This window comes from Leptinotarsa decemlineata, unplaced genomic scaffold (genome assembly GCF_025532065.1).
Source record: "Leptinotarsa decemlineata unplaced genomic scaffold, Ldec_3_MD MMD2_tig00078363_RagTag_RagTag, whole genome shotgun sequence".
NCBI lineage: Eukaryota > Metazoa > Arthropoda > Insecta > Coleoptera > Chrysomelidae > Leptinotarsa > Leptinotarsa decemlineata.
The window spans coordinates 971,086-990,943 of record NW_027412728.1 but is presented as its reverse complement, the minus strand read 5'-3'; the positions used below and the strand labels follow the sequence as shown (position 1 = coordinate 990,943).

Below are 19,858 nucleotides of genomic sequence, written 5' to 3'. Positions count from 1 at the left end.
TAGATCAAGAGAAGTTTTTGCATTTCTGAAATGTCTTGTATTTCTTATAATGAAACCCAATAAACGATTACACATATTAACGGTCTTCTCAATGTGGGATTTGAAAATCATTTTGGAATCCATTATCACTCCCAAATCACGTACTTCATTAACTGTTTTAATTTTATGATTTCCTATTCGATATTGAAAATCAATGGGATTTCTATTTCTGGTGAAAGTTATTTTGTGACGTTTATCGAGATTTAAGTATAGGCTACTATCGCCACAGATTTCTGCAAATGCTTCAAGATCATTTTGCAATCTCTCACAGTGCTGGATTTCTTTGATGGTTCGATAAATCTTGAGGTCATCGGCATATAACAAAAAGTAGGAATGTTGAAATACTTCAACAATATTATTAATATAAATCATAAAAAGTAATGGTCCCAAGAGACTCTCCTGTGGTACACCTGATGTAACCACAAAAGGTTCTGACTGGTAACCGTTAAACTCCACAACTTGATGCCTTCCTGTAGTGTGTGACGATATCCACACCAGAAGATGCTGATCTATCATTGCTGATCGATTAGAGCTATCACAGTTTGAGGCGAGATTTTTATAGTGAATCACAAGTTTTGAGAACGGAAAAGGATTTTTTATCGTGACGTTAGCCACATAAGAGGGCTAAGTAATAATATTTATTTTTTTTTCAATTAGTTGGTGAAATTTATGAATACAACAAGTTAGTGATCAATTAGACTTTTCAATAGTTCATGATACGCAGTACCTTTTCATTGAAGCAGATTCCCTATCGATTTACCTTTTATTTTTTCCGAATGTGGGAGGTTATGACCCCAAAAAAAACAGTAAAGTTCATCAGTCCGGATTTTCATTATCTAATATAATATATTATGATTTTAAATCCCTGAAAGAACAAATAAAATTGAAAATTAGTCATTCATCACTCGAAGACTTCGTAGATACCAACAATCGAAACGTCGTGAAGTAACTTGGTATGGATCCTTGTCAAGCAGTTTCAAACAAACCAAAAAAAAGTATAAATATTCTATCAAACTTTTGAATTGATGAGGGAATCACTCGAGAGCCGAATACCTAGTTTTTTTGAGTAAGCAAATGAATGTCTCGAGAACGAAATCACATGTTTCGGTTTTGTGAACTGCTTGCAATAAAGTATTATCTATGTATCATCTATTCAGGTTGGCGTTTCTGTTTGATCTTTGATTTCAAAGTCCTTCACGAGTACATTATCGCACTGCTTATGAAAACTGGGGAGAGCAGCACAGATGTTCGGTATATGAACTGGAATGAAAAGTGTGTAAACCGAAAACACTGCTTATATTCATTTCAATATTTCTAAATGCTGATTGGTTCATTGAAATGGTGCCAAGAAACATTGAATGATTTCAACGGCAAATGATCAGAGATGATTTCATGAATGGGATTTGCTAAGCGACCAGCCACTGACTGACTTGAATGAAATGAAACAACATTACAGTGCAGAGTTCTGATATATTTGAGTCATTTCACATATACCATTCAAGATATATTCATAAATTACATTCTTCTGCCTTAGTTTTCGAGTCAATGAGGACATCATGAAGTTCTTTTTTTAAATGGCTGAGGTTACAATCGAATTGCAAACAACCTTTTGGTGTAATCTTCTTGATAACGTCTTTTTGTTTATAATAAATGTTGACGTGGTAAGTCCCAAGAAAAGATTTCCACAATTCAAAGTAGATGGTGCTTGCAAAATATGGGACGTGAGGCTCATATGCACCCAAAGCCGAGAGTATTTGAACAATATTGAAGTCGTGGCCGCTATACATTCGGAAAAAATGAGCACTGGTAGTATTTTGTTGCATTTTTTCAAAGTGTTCTATAACCTCTTTGAGGAACGTTCCAGCACCTGAAAATTTGTTAAAAAAGAATTCAAAATAAAGTATCATAATAAAATATTGTTGATGTATTGAATAAAGCTGTTCATATTATATATCGGACAATAGCTTCGAAAATTGTGTGTTTTATAACATGTTTCCTGTGCGTGTTGAAACACGTGATAGTTTCATTGTTTGTGTGTAATTAAAACATTGAAATCAACAGTTCAAAAATAACTTCTCAAAACGCTCGAAGGTGCGAACTCTTTTCCTCCTTTTCATAAAAGAGGATGTATGCATCTTCACTCACAAGCGATTTTAGTGAAATTGGTGACACGTGTGAATCATTGTATTCGTGCCACGTGTCAGTATAAGGATGCCTGCAGAATGCTGTTGTCCGGTGTATGGAGACCCATTGTGATTTGAAAGTGCATATAGATTATAACGACATGGAGTCAAATTGTCCGCTGCATAATTGTTCATATCTGATCCATCTAGAGGAAATTCGATAGAAACATTTAACTTGCCTCTAAATCTTTCTGTCAGGGAAAATCTTTTGAAATGAATGACTAAAATACGGGGAAACTTATGGATCGATAGAGACTTTTTGCATTTTCTTCTTTCCTCGCAACTTCAACACGTCGTTTTTTCATGTCCATCCAAAGTTTCCTCTCCTGTGAAGAAATCTAAGCACTGTGATAAACTCAATTGGCCAGTTCTTTGAGGTATGGGAAGTGACAAATCCCAGAAAGAATCGGAGGTTACAAATGAGTGTCCACAATGTGTACACTTCATCGTGGATTTTAATTGACCAAGAGAGATCATGAGATCCAAAAATACCGAAGGTTTCAATAGTAACAGGAAAGAAACAGTAGGAACTTAGCAAAGTGGAGTATTTCTGAAATTTTGATTTTTCTGCAATCATAGCAGCTGTACCAGTGAAATTGGACGTAGCGGCAAGTTGTGAAGCTGCAACTGTATCCACGCAGGTGGATTGAAATGAAATGTCGTCATGATAATATCATGATGGTGTTCTTTTTAGGTTGAATGTTGTTGAAATTGTTTTTCCTTCAATCCCTTTATCGCTTCTAAAATAATGTACCATTCGGCTCTTCTACTCGTACTGTTAGAAAATATGGAAAAACATTGAAAAAAATATAGAGTATTCATATATTCTGAAACTATTTTTAACATTTTTGTTGAACCAAAATGTTTATGAGGCTCCTAGCCTATATTTTGCGACTCAAAAGCAATATACGTTTTTCGTTGTGGCTTTGAAATCAGAACGCATTACTATTTCAGACTTTTTTGAAAAAATGTTCCGTCTATAGAAATAGAACTGCCGCGCAATGGCGCGGCATCTCAAACAGGTCAATGTGTTTGAGATGCGCTCGACCGATATATCAACTACATGTATTGATACTCATATCGTGTTTGTATCTTGGCCGAGGTGGCGTGGGCGTAATGTTGTACAGTGAATTGGAGTGGAGTTTGTGTGACAAGGGCGTGCTGTTGGAGATGTGGATTGCATATTGTGTAGCAGTAGTATGAGTGCTGAGGTTGCACATCTTCGGGTGAATTTCATGAAGGAACTACATAGATTGGCTGTCGCCATTACTAGACATTCAAGAAAGGAAGAAGGAACCAAATATAGGGGTGGGTTGGGGTGGAGCCGTCCCAATGGAACTGTTATCGAAGTCGACTTGGTTTAAGATATCTTGAAGTGTGTGCAGTAAAATCGTGAAACTCAATGTTTGTCATAAACCAGATGGAACTGTTCACTTTGTTAATCGCTAGCGAAGACACGGAGAAACATAATGTGGTGAAGTTGTTGGAGGCATGGCAAAGTTTTGTATTGAAAATTTGATAACTATTTAGAATTTTTCAAATTGTACCATTTTCTATGACAATATAATGGTTATTTGAATATCGATATGTTATTCGATGTACTTCTCTATATTGACAGTCGTATCAGATATTTTTCTGGTGGATATGTATTCACATTATATTTTCTATGATGAAGAACATTTACGTATGGTGAATGCAAGCTCCTATTCAATAATATCATTATTTGATATCCGAAAGAAAATTAATTGATGATTATCAAAATCTCATGATATACAATTTCAATAAATTGAATAGAGCGATTGTACAAGGGGAACAATGATTCTGGTGTTACGAAGAAAGTCTCCTGTTTGCTGAATTATGGGAAGAATGGGTGCATAATGACTCATTTCTCATACTTCAGATCATAAATGTATACGTATGAAATTCAGGAGAAGAAATGAGTTGGGAAGTTCAAAGATTTGAAATGAAACTTTATAAAGAACAAATTTGACTCTTTTTATCATGTGAAATATATACAGTGATGATATGAAAATCCCAGAATCAACAGGACATACGTTCATTGTCGAAAAATTTTATCAGTGGTAAGCAAAAGAAAATCTCCATGAATCGTCACGATAACAAAAGAATAATTATTTCACAGACTTTCGATTTCCGACTATCAGAACATTATTCTACTTCAATTTCTCGAAAAATATCGCCCTTTCAATCATTCACAATGGATACGATGACCCTGAGGACAGATTATCAATATGCCAGTGGAGTGCCATAATATATCCTAATCTGCTATCGACTCCTCACTGCACACATACATTACACCCTAACTCTGTTCGCCATCCGAATTTCTCATAAACAATTTCTCCGCTATATATACTTTGAATAATCTATTGGCGGATTTGACGATTTGGAATACTGAGGAGTTATTGGACCTTTTCGAAATCGGATAGAGTTACTGAGCCGACGCTAAAAAAAATGGAGTTCCAAGGCCACAAAAATGGCCTAGAAGTCCCGTACATACTACTTCCATTAAATCTAAATGTTTGTATTCGAGGTACTAATAATGATGTTTCAAGATCGTATTAGTATTTCATACTGATCTAGTTTTATGATTGAAGTAGTTTCTACCATTCCATACGTTTTTATTGCTTACTGTTGATTGTTCTTATATTTCTGTTTAGTTGAGATTTTTGCTCAAACAGTAACGGAAAGATAACAGAATTCCACCTCGAAGTAGATGGAAATGAATAATAATCATTTAAATTCTGTTCAGGTACAAAAAGTTATTGAATTTTGAATGAATGCATCACACATCGTTGAACTTTATATTGAAGAGAGCAGATATACTTACTCAGACGTGCCAGTTTGGTGGTGTATCCACTACTTTGGAACGAATATCCTGCCAGAGTGGTTATAGGCTCCGGGAAAACAGCATCAGTCCATGAAGGTAAAGTATAGCCAAACTCATTTTCGATAAACAGACTATCGAAAATAGACCCCACTCCACTCAGAGAAGTAACATTATCGCCACTGTGTATTGTGAGATAATCATACAAATCTGCGTACTTCTTATCGATGTCTTTGTAGTATGATTCGTTATTCAAAACTCTAGACTGTTCTTCGAAATAGGCCTTACAGAGTGGAAGAGGAGATAAGATATTTGAATCTAATGGATGAATGGGAATTGGACTCCAAGCTATATCTGGATTCCATTGTTCTGCTGCTGTAGGGGGAAACAACCCTAAGAAATTACATTGGGCTGACATGTGAGTTCTATCAACCTCAGTTGTTTGTACATAGAAGTAGTCACTGGCGTAGGCTCTTGGTAAAGTGGCATTGTACCTTTCACGTGTATATTGGCCTAGTCTGAAGTGTTGTGTCTTTCCAGTCTGAAATAATTTTTTGAATTAGTATTGAAAATTGAAAAAAATTATGAAAAATCATTTTGTCAGAAAGTTTTCTTTCCGCCAAATTATAACGATTTGGTGTTGGGAAAGAAAACTTCGGTAATATTCATTACTACACCAAAGGTTCCAAACAGTGCATCATAAGAACATTTTTGAAAACAATCCGTCTACTCCCAATCATCCACGCTACAGTGTAGGCAGATTGAGGCCTAGACCAGTGACGAGACATGAGGAGAAGGCAGATTGAGGCCCAGGCGTCAAGTAACGATACCCGTTGCAGCGTATCACTATCTGAGGAGTAGGCAGTTGAGAGCTCAGTCTAGTGGAAGCTTCTTGAAAATGCCTTTCACATCGAAGCTGAACAGCAAGACACAAAAACACAAGACACGGTTTAACACGGAATTCAAACCATCAGATTGCTGATGTTGTATTCTACAAAAATTTATAATGATGATAAAGAAATAATTTGAAATTTACAAATAAGGTTGAAACTTACTGTTGTTGGGGATTGGTGTGGCAGAAAAGATGTGAAATTCATAAAATAACACATATCGGTATAATCAGACAAGTTACTGAGTTAAAATAGCTGGATTCCTCACTGAGGCACAAAGAATACTTGAAATTTCTCAATAAAAATTATATGACTGAAATATAATTTTCTGATTGGGGATCATGTGCTCGGTACTAAAGAGAGAGAAAGAAAGACAAGAAACATGGCAATGCCATATGTCATGGAATTCAGTTTCAACCATGTTGAAACTATGGATCAATTGAAACAGTTCTGAATTTCACTAGTTCGGACTTCCATTGTCTATTATATAAAATGATTTGAAATCCCTGAAACAAGTAAAAAAGAATAATTAAAAAAGAATAGTTGAAAATAACAATTATATTAAGCAACAATAAACCTGAAATGAAATGATAGTAAAATAACCTACAAGTAAACACAAGATGAGGGACTGCCAATGGGATCGCCACTTTCACCAGTCATAGCCAACATATATATGGAGTGGTTTGAAACTCTGGCCATTGAAGAAGCCCACGAGAAACCTCGAGTCTGGTTGAGATATGTTGACGACACCTTCTTAATATGGAACCATGGGAATACTGAACTAGACGCCTTTCTGAAACACATCAACAGCGTGAGACCTTCCATCACTTTCACAATGGAGAAGGAAATCCACAATGAATTGCCATTCTTAGACGTTTTGGTGAAGAGGACCGACACTAAGTGGGAAACATCTGTATACCGAAAACCCACTCATACGGGACAGTATCTGAACCACGAATCCAACCACCATCAATCGACAAAAAGAGGAATCATCAAGACTCTATTAGACCGTGCTTTTGGGCTTTGTAATACAAAGGAAGGTCTCGAGAAGGAACTAGACATCATCAAAAGTGATCTTCAGCGGAATGGATACTCCAAAGCGATGGTAGAAAAGACTTTAGCCAAAAGACAGCAGGAGCCTCGCAAGGAAGAGAAGCCGTCACAACCAGTGCTTGCACTTCCCTACATCAGAGGATTATCGGAGAGGATAAGAAGAATTGGTTCCAAGTACAACATTAGAACCTGTTTCAGATCCGGTAACACTATCCGTAGCAGCCTCACGAAAACCAGGCCCCCAAACGCGGACTGCGATTCCAAGAATTGCATTTACCGGATACCCTGTGAGTGCGGAAAATCCTATATTGGTGAAACTAAGAGGCCATTGAATATTCGCATTGCCGAGCACAAGAAGCACACACAGCGAGGAGAAACCAGCAAATCAGGAATAGCAGACCATGTTTGGACTCATCAACACAACATCGAGTGGTCCCAAGCTGAGATCTTGCACAGAGAGGAACATTGGTTCAGGAGAAAATTTAAGGAAGCCGCATACATGTTGTCCAACAACGTATTCAGCCAGGCCAGCGTAGATATACGAAACATATGGAAACCCATCATCAAACGAGAAATGACCAACTCCCGCCAAATCGGTCATCTCTCATGGAATCAGTGAAGCGGAAAATGGAAAGTAGTGAAAGTGAAAGTATTTCAACGACCTATAAAATAGTCATCTCTCGGAGGAATCAGTCCAGTCATCACCCGAAGACGATTGTAGATACCAACAATCGAAACGTCGTGAACTAACGTGACTTGGAATCTCTACACCTTTTTATTTTTATTTTTATTAATTTCTTTTTGCATTCCTTTAATTTTTATTTATTCAATTATTATATTTTTACTTGTAGGTTATTTTACTATCATTTCATTTCAGGTTTATTGTTGCTTAATATAATTGTTATTTTCAACTATTCTTTTTTAATTATTCTTTTTTACTTGTTTCAGGGATTTCAAATCATTTTATATAATAGACAATGGAAGTCCGAACTAGTGAAATTCATCACGAAACATTGTCAATCACCTTCAAACAAACGTTGAATACCCGGTACGGACCCGGAACCAGCGACTTATTCCGAGGATATGAGAAGACTATGGTCAAGCTTACAAATGAAGAAACTCACCTCAGTTTTCTGTGCAGAGCCAGAGACAATAACATCATCCCCAAAGGTTTTCTACTGAAATCGCCAATCCCAGGAGAGAGAGCTAAACGCATATTGGAACGCGCCAGCCGAGCACTGATAAGGTCTCAAATCAATTATCACCGTTGGAAGAGGTCAACTTTGCTGCAGGATGCCACAGAACGATTCGAAGAAATAAGAAGAGAGACATTGGAAGATGATCATGGACCAATCTTTGCCAAGATTGAAAGGACGTGCTTGAAGATCCGCCAAGACATGGAGAATACCCACAACAGAAAGTGGGGGAAGTTAGTGAGGAAACAATGCCCAAATACAGACCGAAAACAGGACAACTATGAAGCCACCAACGTCATCAACATGAGTTCCAGCCCGCTCACGGGAATAGAGGAATCCTTGTTGAGGAAAGGCCTGAATTTTGCCATTACGCCAACATCTGTGCCCACTTTGGAGATAATTACTGCAGTGGAATCCACCAGTTCCCTCATTGACCAGACCGAGGCAGAAGAGTTCAGATGGAAAATTAGAGAACAGTTGGATCGAGAACCAGTTCCAACATCTAACATCAGCAAGGAAGAACGTAGAGCTCTGAACGGCCTACGTAGAGACAACACCATTAAGATCCTACCTGCAGATAAAGGAAACGCTACTGTGGTAATGGATACCGTTCTCTACGAACAGAAGATCGAAGAGGTTCTGCAGAAGGGACGATACACAAAGATCGTACGGGACCCAACTGCATCAATCGAAAGGAAGTTGTACCAGATTTTGAAAAAACACCAAGTCTATTTTTCGGACAAGGAAAGATCATGCCTAACACCGCACCACAGTAAGCCCCCTCACTTGTATGGTCTACCCAAAATCCACAAGAAGGACGTTCCGCTTAGACCGATCATCAGCTCCAGAGATTCGGCTACTCAAAACTTGTCTAGATTTTTACTTCCCTTAACACAACCACTACAAGGGAAAACATCGTCTTTTGTGAAGAATTCAAGACATTTTGTCGAACTACTAGGGTCAATTGAAGTCACACAGGAAGATCAACTAATTAGTTTCGACGTGGAAAGCCTTTACACCAACGTTCCGGTCGAAGAAGCACTCCAAATCATACAGAGAAAGCTATCCGAAGACGGGAACCTGAAAGAGAGAACGAATCTACCTATAGAAGTAATTATGGAATTACTAGGATGCTGTGTACGAAACTGTTATTTCCAACTGAAGGACGAATTCTTTACACAAGATGAGGGACTGCCAATAGGATCGCCACTTTCACCAGTCATAGCCAACATATATATGGAGTGGTTTGAAACTCTGGCCATTGAAGAAGCCCACAAGAAACCTCGAGTCTGGTTGAGATATGTTGACGACACCTTCTTAATATGGAACCATGGGAATACTGAACTAGACGCCTTTCTGAAACACATCAACAGCGTGAGACCTTCCATCACTTTCACAATGGAGAAGGAAATCCACAATGAATTGCCATTCTTAGACGTTTTGGTGAAGAGGACCGACACTAAGTGGGAAACATCTGTATACCGAAAACCCACTCATACGGGACAGTATCTGAACCACGAATCCAACCACCATCAATCGACAAAAAGAGGAATCATCAAGACTCTATTAGACCGTGCTTTTGGGCTTTGTAATACAAAGGAAGGTCTCGAGAAGGAACTAGACATCATCAAAAGTGATCTTCAGCGGAATGGATACTCCAAAGCGATGGTAGACAAGACTTTAGCCAAAAGACAGCAGGAGCCTCGCAAGGAAGAGAAGCCGTCACAACCAGTGCTTGCACTTCCCTACATCAGAGGATTATCGGAGAGGATAAGAAGAATTGGTTCCAAGTACAACATTAGAACCTGTTTCAGATCCGGTAACACTATCCGTAGCAGCCTCACGAAAACCAGGCCCCCAAACGCGGACTGCGATTCCAAGAATTGCATTTACCGGATACCCTGTGAGTGCGGAAAATCCTATATTGGTGAAACTAAGAGGCCATTGAATATTCGCATTGCCGAGCACAAGAAGCACACACAGCGAGGAGAAACCAGCAAATCAGGAATAGCAGACCATGTTTGGACTCATCAACACAACATCGAGTGGTCCCAAGCTGAGATCTTGCACAGAGAGGAACATTGGTTCAGGAGAAAATTTAAGGAAGCCGCATACATGTTGTCCAACAACGTATTCAGCCAGGCCAGCGTAGATATACGAAACATATGGAAACCCATCATCAAACGAGAAATGACCAACTCCCGCCAAATCGGTCATCTCTCATGGAATCAGTGAAGCGGAAAATGGAAAGTAGTGAAAGTGAAAGTATTTCAACGACCTATAAAATAGTCATCTCTCGGAGGAATCAGTCCAGTCATCACCCGAAGACGATTGTAGATACCAACAATCGAAACGTCGTGAACTAACGTGACTTGGAATCTCTACACCTTTTTATTTTTATTTTTATTAATTTCTTTTTGCATTCCTTTAATTTTTATTCATTCAATTATTATATTTTTACTTGTAGGTTATTTTACTATCATTTCATTTCAGGTTTATTGTTGCTTAATATAATTGTTATTTTCAACTATTCTTTTTTAATGATTCTTTTTTACTTGTTTCAGGGATTTCAAATCATTTTATATAATAGACAATGGAAGTCCGAACTAGTGAAATTCATCACGAAACATTGTCAATCACCTTCAAACAAACGTTGAAACAGTTCTGATGCAAGTGTGATGGAAAACATCTCTTGTTAATGTATGCATAACAATGTCAAATGTATCAAACTTCAACTTCACAATTCTCAGTTATGTGAAGAGAAACTCATTATTTTATCAAGTAAAATTTTGAGTAACAAATTATATTGAACTTGGTAGCAATACCCCATTGAAAGGCAAATTTATATTGATTATTCATTGAATATATGTGAAGAAGTGGAAGTTTCAAATTATTCTAGTGAAAATTCAGAACTATTTCTACTTTGAAATTCATGTATATTTTTGTCAATGTCAAGCAAAGATGCATAAATTTCGCTGATATGGGTGATGTCAGACCTTCGATGAAGACAGTTCCTTGATTGTGAAATGGATGACATTTCTCAGATTCTGAGAAATGAGAGAGAGAGATGAATCTCTCAGATTCGTTTTTTTCATGTGTGAAAATTCTAGTTGAATTGGAGTCCATCTGTTACTTTCTTTGAATAAATGAATAATTTGTGCTCATCTCTTAGAATGTAATCTACTCTAGTATTTTGAGAGAAGTAATGTTATCTTTGACCAAAATACATACAATTGAAAAATTATTTTGGGATCATTTTCATACATGAATTATCAGATGAAATAACAGATTCAAAGCATTCATGTATAATAATACAGTTGTTCCAGTTGACAGATTATTGTTCCAAATCTAATTTCGGTGAAAAACCAGACGTTACTAATATTCAAACATTTCAACTAGTTTCATGTTTCTAAAAATCCACTTATTCAGCTGCGATTGATTCATTATTTCACTTTCTGGCACATACTAGTAGACATGTTCAGAAACATCTCAAATCCAAGAAAAATGAAAATTGATAACGACATGAAAGTTATTGAATAAAACATAGAGAATATTTCAATCGACTTCATGATCGGAGATATTGGGGATGAAATAGGGTAAATTTTGGGGATGACAAATAGTTTTTCATGATTCCTACTAAAACTAGATCACCTACTACTATTTTTTGCACAACCTCTAATTGTACAAGTGAAAAAACAGGATTTCTAGTTTTGAATTTTTTTCTTTACAAAAATGATTTGTGTTTCACAAAATACGGTGTGCAAAATATGTTTCTATGTTGTATTTTCTGAATCCAGAAATTGCAATATAACATTTCATTTTCATATTGAACCTAAAAAAAAACTTAATTTTCCACCTAAAATACCCATGTGCTGAAATTTTCATACAAAATGGGCAGTGGACTTTTTTTTGTTGAAATATCTACTTTCAGATGGTATAAAAAATATCAGGAAAAGCGATATTTAACTTATTGATATTTAACTTATTGATTTTTTCAATATTTTTTGGAAAATTTTTCAATGCTAATATTACCTACTACTTTTTGTCCCTTTACATTTTCATATGAATAAAATGTGTGATGACTGTTTATCTCGAATACTGTTAGAAGTTGATAGTGGAATGGTTATTTTTTTCTTTACGGTTAGTCATGATTTATCATTGCAAAGATTGAATCCTGCCTTTTGGTTGGTTTTGAAAACTGGTGAGTGAAAATCTTACAATAAAATTTTACTGAAATGAATTGAAGTATTCAATTTCTGAGCAGCATAAACAATCTTCCTGAACACTTACGTTTGTTAATTGTCCTGGTCCTACTGGCCAATATTCTGAACTCGAGTAGGGGTCGTTAGAATAGTGATTCGTTGCAGTTCTTTGGCCATGACGAAATACCTGTGGACAAGTAAAAATGTGAAAAAAGATACTTGTCTCCAATCCAATTTTTGATAATCAACGGGTTTATATTGAATGAGTTCCAACTCTACCTGTACTACAGAAATTAAAGTTGATGTTGCGAAAATCGGTGTGGTGAGAGTTACGAGAAAGACTAGCATCTCAACCAGCATGATTTCTGTTGAATTCAATTCACTTTCTCTACCGATCCTACTACTGCGGTTTTGATGACTGTCACATTTATATCTTTCAACAATCTGAGTGGAGTCTTATAAAACGGATTAAAATTACAAGGATCAGGGATCAAAGAAGATTTTTTCGCTACTCTCCGAAGTATTATCGATAGGATTAGCGGCTTTCGCTTGATTAGTGAAATGTTTTTGAAACCATAAAATCTTTGTAAAATGACTAATGAAAAATATTTATGGTGATATGGTAGGAGAATATAAAACTTAAGTATAGTATTGTTGGTAAGCTTAACTTATAGTTTAAAAATCTTATAGAACAATATTTCACAACAATTGTGAAATCACGAAACAATTTTTTTTTGGAAATACGTGTTCGTTTTTCAGAATTGTGCAATAGTCATCGTTGAAACTAGTAGAAATACATATTTCCAGTATTTGTTCGAATACGAACAAAAATGTTCGTATTCGAACAGTTCCACTGAAGAAAGAAAACGAAGGAAAACATTGAACAAAATATGTTTTTCATAATTTCATTCTCATTTCCCCAAACACGTTACCCTCTACGCAACACGGAGAAAAGTAGCAGATGTAACAAACATTGGTTCCTACTTTCATACATAACTGAGTAAAACTGAAATGAGGAAAGCAAAGTCATTGATAAATACATTTTTAAATGAGGTGGTCGCATACCTTGACTATGTACTATCATAACCTCCGGAAAACTATAGGGCAGTCCTAAAAATTAGCTCAGAACTCATGAGTCTTAATATCCCTGGTGCGATCATTTGGATCCCTCTCCCATGTGGAATTATTTGTTAAAGTGTTTCGACCCACAGAAATCTGGATGAAAAAATAATAAATAGATCAAATAAATTCCAGCCCTTCATTCACATAGATGCTGAATAAAATTCAAGTAACTCAGCTTGACATTGTCAGGTTGGCGCTTGAATTTTCAATGTTGTTGCATAGACTGATATCACGTGAAATATTTTTTCTAGAGTTTGATCCATTAATTGAAGATCTCAACAAAAAACGCGTGACAGTTTTCGACTCTTGTATTCATTCATCAACATGTTTATGAAGTGAAGTCAATCTTATATCTCGCGTCAAAACACCAAGGTTTTTAAACCATTTGTCTTGAAATAACGGACCCAAAACAGACAGCTTACTGGCAGCTATCTTCTTTACGTACAAGAAAATTGTTCGATAGTTACTTATATGAAGACCTGGCACGACTGAGACAACGAACTGAAAATATATTCGAAAATTGTAGAAAATAAAGAATAAAGAATCAATATGAAAAGTTCCTAACTGAATGGAATTCAAGATGAACTCATTGAAAAAGCAATGCAAGGAGGTCGAAGAAGCCCAAGTACATGCCAGACTCTTTCTCCTTACAAATGAGTCTCAGGTCTCAATGAATAATTTGAGAACTATTACCGGACACTACACAAAGAATGAGGAGAGGCTATGAAGAAGTTTCTCAGGGTGCACTTCGCCGGCTCAAACTAAGCCCAGAGTCCTGAAGATCGTCCACGGTGGATTGGCAGTTGGCAAACAGAGTGGTATAATAGTAGATTTCAACCACCGGGACCAGACGTCATTTGTCCACTGGTACTTGAAAAATTCAAAAAAAGACAGGAATTTTCACTTCAAAAACTTCATTCAATTGTCATTGGAAGTTTGACACTGTCCCATGTATCAGCTTGTTGACAGACTTGACTGACTGGATGGAAATATAAGAGTTATTTATTTCCTTATTTTTCTTGGTCTCATCGGCATCGACTACATTGGTAATTAGCCTCGTGTCCTGAATAGGCAATGTTAATAACTCCCTGAGCCACCTGATGACTATCATGGCTATTCGCAGTCCGTCAGCCATGTAACATTGCAGAATCATCCCAACTTCAACTAGATAAATAGTAGAGTAATTATTGTGTTATCAAATATCACAAATTCAAGTCTGTAATGAAAACCAACAATTGAAGACAAAAATAGGTATATTTTATATACTATGCCGTTTCTTATTTGATATATCTGAAAATATTCAAACTTCGATTAAGTACAGGACTGATTAGGATATTTGGTGAGTCTCTAAATTATTTTCTGTTGATGTTATCTATAAACTTATTACGTACGTATGACGTATCTATAAACTTATTTTGAACGGTTTGGATTCATTCTATATAATCTAAGGAGGATTCCAAATATTTGAGGCAAAGCCCAACGAGCTATTGATGTATAAAGAGCATTCGTATTATTTTTGTGTTACTGAAAGGATAACTTGCTCTCATAATGAAACCAAGCATTTTATTTGATTAGATTAGATTAGACCTACTCACTTTGGACCTAACCTAACTTGACCTAGTTATATAACATATGTGCCTATCGAAAATCAATTCAGAGTCAAATATTTTTCCCAAATAGTCGATACATATTTGGAGATAACGGTTCCATAATTTATAGCCAAAAGGCATGATTTTCTCAGAAGTAAGTAGTGGTGACGTAAGTTGATATGTTTAGTAATATATTATGATATGTTTAGTAATATATTGGAAAACATTTGATTCATTCATTTAGTTTCATAGAAAGACACGTTACGAACCCAAAGACAGTATTCACATATGAATTATAAATGCTATTCTGAGAAACAAAACATATGTAGATGTTGCAAGCACTGTTTATATTACGGCACAAATTACACATCCGAATTGAGTTAGGTTGGGTTAGGTTGGGTCCAAAGTGAGTGGGTTTATTATGGCTCACACCTATTCACACTCGACCAAATGAACATAGCTTCTTAACAAAGCCGATTCGTTTGTATGGTTTGTATGGAGTGGTCTTTCAGGTCAGATGGTAAGAGTACGGCTATGACGATTTCTAAAAAGCTGATTCGGTCCCCAGCCGGACAGGCACAACAACTATTTGGTATCAAGCTTCGGAAAGTGAATGAACGCCTTGGAGTTACCCAATCCTGGAAGATTCTGCCAGGAGTCCATAATTATCCTTGCCATCCATCAGAATTGCGTAGTGACAAAGCACATTTTTTCAGTTTCATCACAAAAGTGGTCAAGGAATTGTGAGAAATATCAATGTGATTGTGATGCACTGTTTGGAACCTCTAGTGCAGTAATGTATATTACTGGAGTTTTATCCTAACAAGAATCCGTTATTTTTAACACCTCGACACGTGTTTCAATCACCAAGTAATCATCTCCAAGAGGAAGATTAAACGAGTTTCATCTTCCTCGTGAAGATTAAACTCTCTTGGTGATTGAAACACGTGTCGAGGTGTTGAAAAAACGGTTTGGTATTGAAATAAAACTGCAGTAATATTCTATGTCTATAATATTTGAAATACAGTTATAACTTTTGAGACAACGATACAGACGAGGATACATGAAGTAATTTGAGTTTGTGAACAAAATAATAAACAATTGGTAATATGGGGTAGGATGTTATGGAATATTATATTGAATCAGATCGGTAATTGAAATGGTATCGATTGATCCTTCCAGAATTTTGAAGATGAATCTAAAATTAGTAATACCTCTTTTTCCATTTTCCAGCAAGACTGATTAGGTTCAATTATCGAAAAAACGTTATTTCGGTTATTTGACGAGTCTCTGAATTATTTTCTGTTTATGTTATCTATAAACTTATAACGTACGTATGACGTATCTATAAACTTAATTTGAACGGTTTTGATTCATCTAGATAATTTAATGAGGATTCCAATTATTTGAGGCAAAGCCCAGCGAGCTATCTATGTATGCAGTAAAGAGCATTCGTATTGTTTCCAGGTTATTGAAAGAATAACTTACCCTCATAATGAAACCAAGCATTTCATTTGCTTTGTTAATAATATAAGTAAGAGTCGAATTCACTTTGGACCTTACCTAGTAATTTAAGTGTGCCTAAAATATTTCCCAAATCTTTGTTACATATTTGAAGATAACGGTTTCATAGTTAATAGCCAAAATGTGTTGGAATATTTCGACGGAATATAATTTGATGTCATTTGTAAAGGTTCGGAAACAGCGCATCATTTTCACAGTATTTCATGAACCTGTTAGGGTCTTCTTGTATTAGTAGAGAATCATATCAATAAGAAACTACATGGAATATTTTTCGATCGTCAGCGTACATGAGAAACATTCTTAAATATCATTAATGTAGATGTTGAGGAGTAGTAGTGGACTCAAATTTGATCTCTGGAGAACTCCAGATGTCGGGCGAATGGAGTTTGAAATATAATTTCTAATACAAACCGCCTGACCGACGGTCACTCACTTGAGATCGGAACCAATTCAGCATTGATCCAGTAATACCGACTTCAGCAAGCTGGAACACTCGTAAATCATGATCAAGTTCATCGAAAGCTTTACTGAAGTCCATGTACTACATGTAGTAAAGTCCATATACCTGAATTTTGCTGTGAAATTTTTCAAAAAAATACTCCGTATGCATATTTTCATGATGTTATTACGACTCTGTACATCAGTCAAAATTTCCATGATATGTACTTCCCAAAGTAATTTTACGAAAATACAACGGAAATCAGATGTTTCTTTGAAATGTTTACCAGGAAACCTGGTTAGTATGCCTATATAAACCAATATTCAAGAATCTATAGAGTTCAATATTCAAAATAATGTTTGTGAATAAAATATATTTTTTTCGTCAACCAGCCATCGTTCCCATTGCTAACGAAGGCCTTCGGGAGTCGAAATGTGTGCGAACTGAGCTCCCCGACTGAGAGGTCCCCAACGTTTTGGGCGTGCGACACGGATCTGCATTGGATATCGGTACTACAGGGGTTGGGATCGAACCAATGTTTACATAACGGTTGATGAATGTGGAGAGGTCTCCAACCATCTACCGTCTGACCACAAATGTCAATTCCATATAAGTGGCTGATGATTGGGATTGATTCAGAATCAGAAATATTTCAGCATCCTTTTGAAAGTTTCTGTCCTCATGTGACAATCAGTTGAAATATTCAGTGAGACAGTTCATTCGGAAGTTCAGAAACAAAACTGGATTTGTACTTGAAGAAACTTATATGAACATTTCATGAAAACAACTTTCCCAATTGAAGTATACTCCGTATTGGAGAAAGACTTCTAGAAACCAGGTTAGGTTAGGTCCAAAATGAATGGGTCTAATCGACCCTCCACCTCTAGAAACCAGGAGTCGAAAATTTATACTACCCGTTCGAACCCCAGTTGTTATTTGACTTGTAGATTTTGGAACCGACTGCGTGAAAAAATCCATTGGAAATTAGTCTACCGGAAATGCTATCTCTTGACACGCGTTTCGCTAACAAGTTAGCATCAACAGGAGATGACTCTTCTGAAATGGTTTTAGTCATCTCCTGATGTTGCCAACTTGGTTAACCCAAAGCATATCGAAAGATGGTATTTTTTTTCGAGAGAGAGGAGTGTTTCCAATAAATACATTTGTAATCAGTAGGTATACAAAGTCGGTTTCGCGTCATTTAATTCCGATCTAGTCAGATGGCAAGCTGTCGGTGGTGAGGGCAATCCCTAGTGAGGTGGAGGGCGTGCGGAGAGCCGTTGAGGGTTGATGAAGATGGTGTCTTTGCCGTGAGAGGTGGCGGGAACAGTATGACAAATGACAGAGGCGTGGCAAACAGCGTGCTCGGTGACGCGTGTTTGATCGGGGTGGGTCCTTGATTTGGCTTCTTGATTTGAAGGTGGAAGCTTGATTTGGGGGTGGGTTCTTGATTTGGCAGTGGGCCCTCGAATATTTTCGAAGGTGTAAAAGGCATAGGAAGCTAACTGTTATTATGATGATAGGAGGGAGATCTGGGAACTCTACCCAGACAATTTTCAATGGACAACATGATAATGAAAAGCATAGGTATGTAGCATACATTTCATTCATTTTGGTAGTATATTATGAAACCATTTATACAAAATATCAACATTATTGTGACTACAGTCGAATCGGCTTCATTTGGCAAGATGCATACAGAACGGTATCTAGTAGATGGTGTCTAGTAGTGGATAATCTTAGCGAATGAAGAAATGTACGGTTAAATAGATTAACAAGGTCTCTCAGTCAAAAAATCAAAAATCAAACTCTGCTTTACTCAGCCAAGCTTTCGCTTCTAATGGAATGCTTCTTCAGGGCAGTAAAAATAGGCGAAAAACAATCTTCGAGTTAACATATATCTATATATATATATATATATATATATATATATATATATATATATATATATATATATATATATTTATATATATTTACCGCCAGCTATCAAAGTGAGGACACAGTTCAGTCCTAACCAAGTGAGGATCGGGTGAAGGAGTTGACTGGGAATGTTCTAACTTTTAACCTAGCCACGGCCTCTGTTTTCCAATATGAAAATGAAAAATATGCTCGTAAAAATCTGAACAGAAATTTTTTTTTTCAATATACATCTACAGCGTGTGGAGTGAGGTCCGTATATATTTTTCAAAGATCCTAACAATGTGAGGACATATATACACGTACTAATTCATCATAAAGGCAAAGTGAAGTCCATCAAACGTTGCCTAGTTTTTCACATGTGAAACAGATGCATGCAATGTGGATAAGAGATATGTATATTAGCGAAGATTCATGAAAGTTTGATTGTTGCGTCGTGGAAACTACTGCGTAATTTAAGTTATTTCTGATCAAAATAAACTAAAAAATTCATGTTGTTCATGTTTTGAGTATTTCAGTTTCACAAATACATTTTTCAGGATGGACAGAAAAACATAAATCTTGAATATGGTGAAAAATAATAACGAAGTTTTGGACGGTTGTGTATTCCAAAATATGAAAGTACCAAGGGTCTTGGCAGAAATCAGATCAATAGTTTAGTTCATGTACCATTTTCTTCTAAAATTTTTATATAGTCTCCGAAAATTACAATCCATATTGGATTCATATTGTCACGTAGAAAGTTCAAGGATGAGTTCGAATAGGCACTGGAACAAATTACGGAAGTCATAAACAAATTAGTTGAAAAAAATAGATGTTTGGTTTTTTTTGAATATCTCGAACAGTACTCCAAATTTTGAAA

General features: G+C 36.3%; 1 protein-coding gene across 1 annotated transcript; it reads right to left on the bottom strand.

The window, feature by feature from the left end:
- Positions 1 to 1,489: 1,489 nt before the first annotated feature.
- LOC111504802 (lysosomal acid phosphatase) lies at positions 1,490 to 12,841 on the bottom strand. The gene is made up of 4 exons (XM_023159491.2): positions 12,685 to 12,841; positions 12,494 to 12,592; positions 5,068 to 5,605; positions 1,490 to 1,906 (listed from the first exon to the last, which is right to left on the bottom strand). The coding sequence occupies exons 1-4, from the start codon at positions 12,763 to 12,765 to the stop codon at positions 1,548 to 1,550; spliced, it is 1,077 nt and encodes a 358-aa protein (XP_023015259.2). The 5' UTR covers positions 12,766 to 12,841; the 3' UTR covers positions 1,490 to 1,547.
- Positions 12,842 to 19,858: the final 7,017 nt, after the last annotated feature.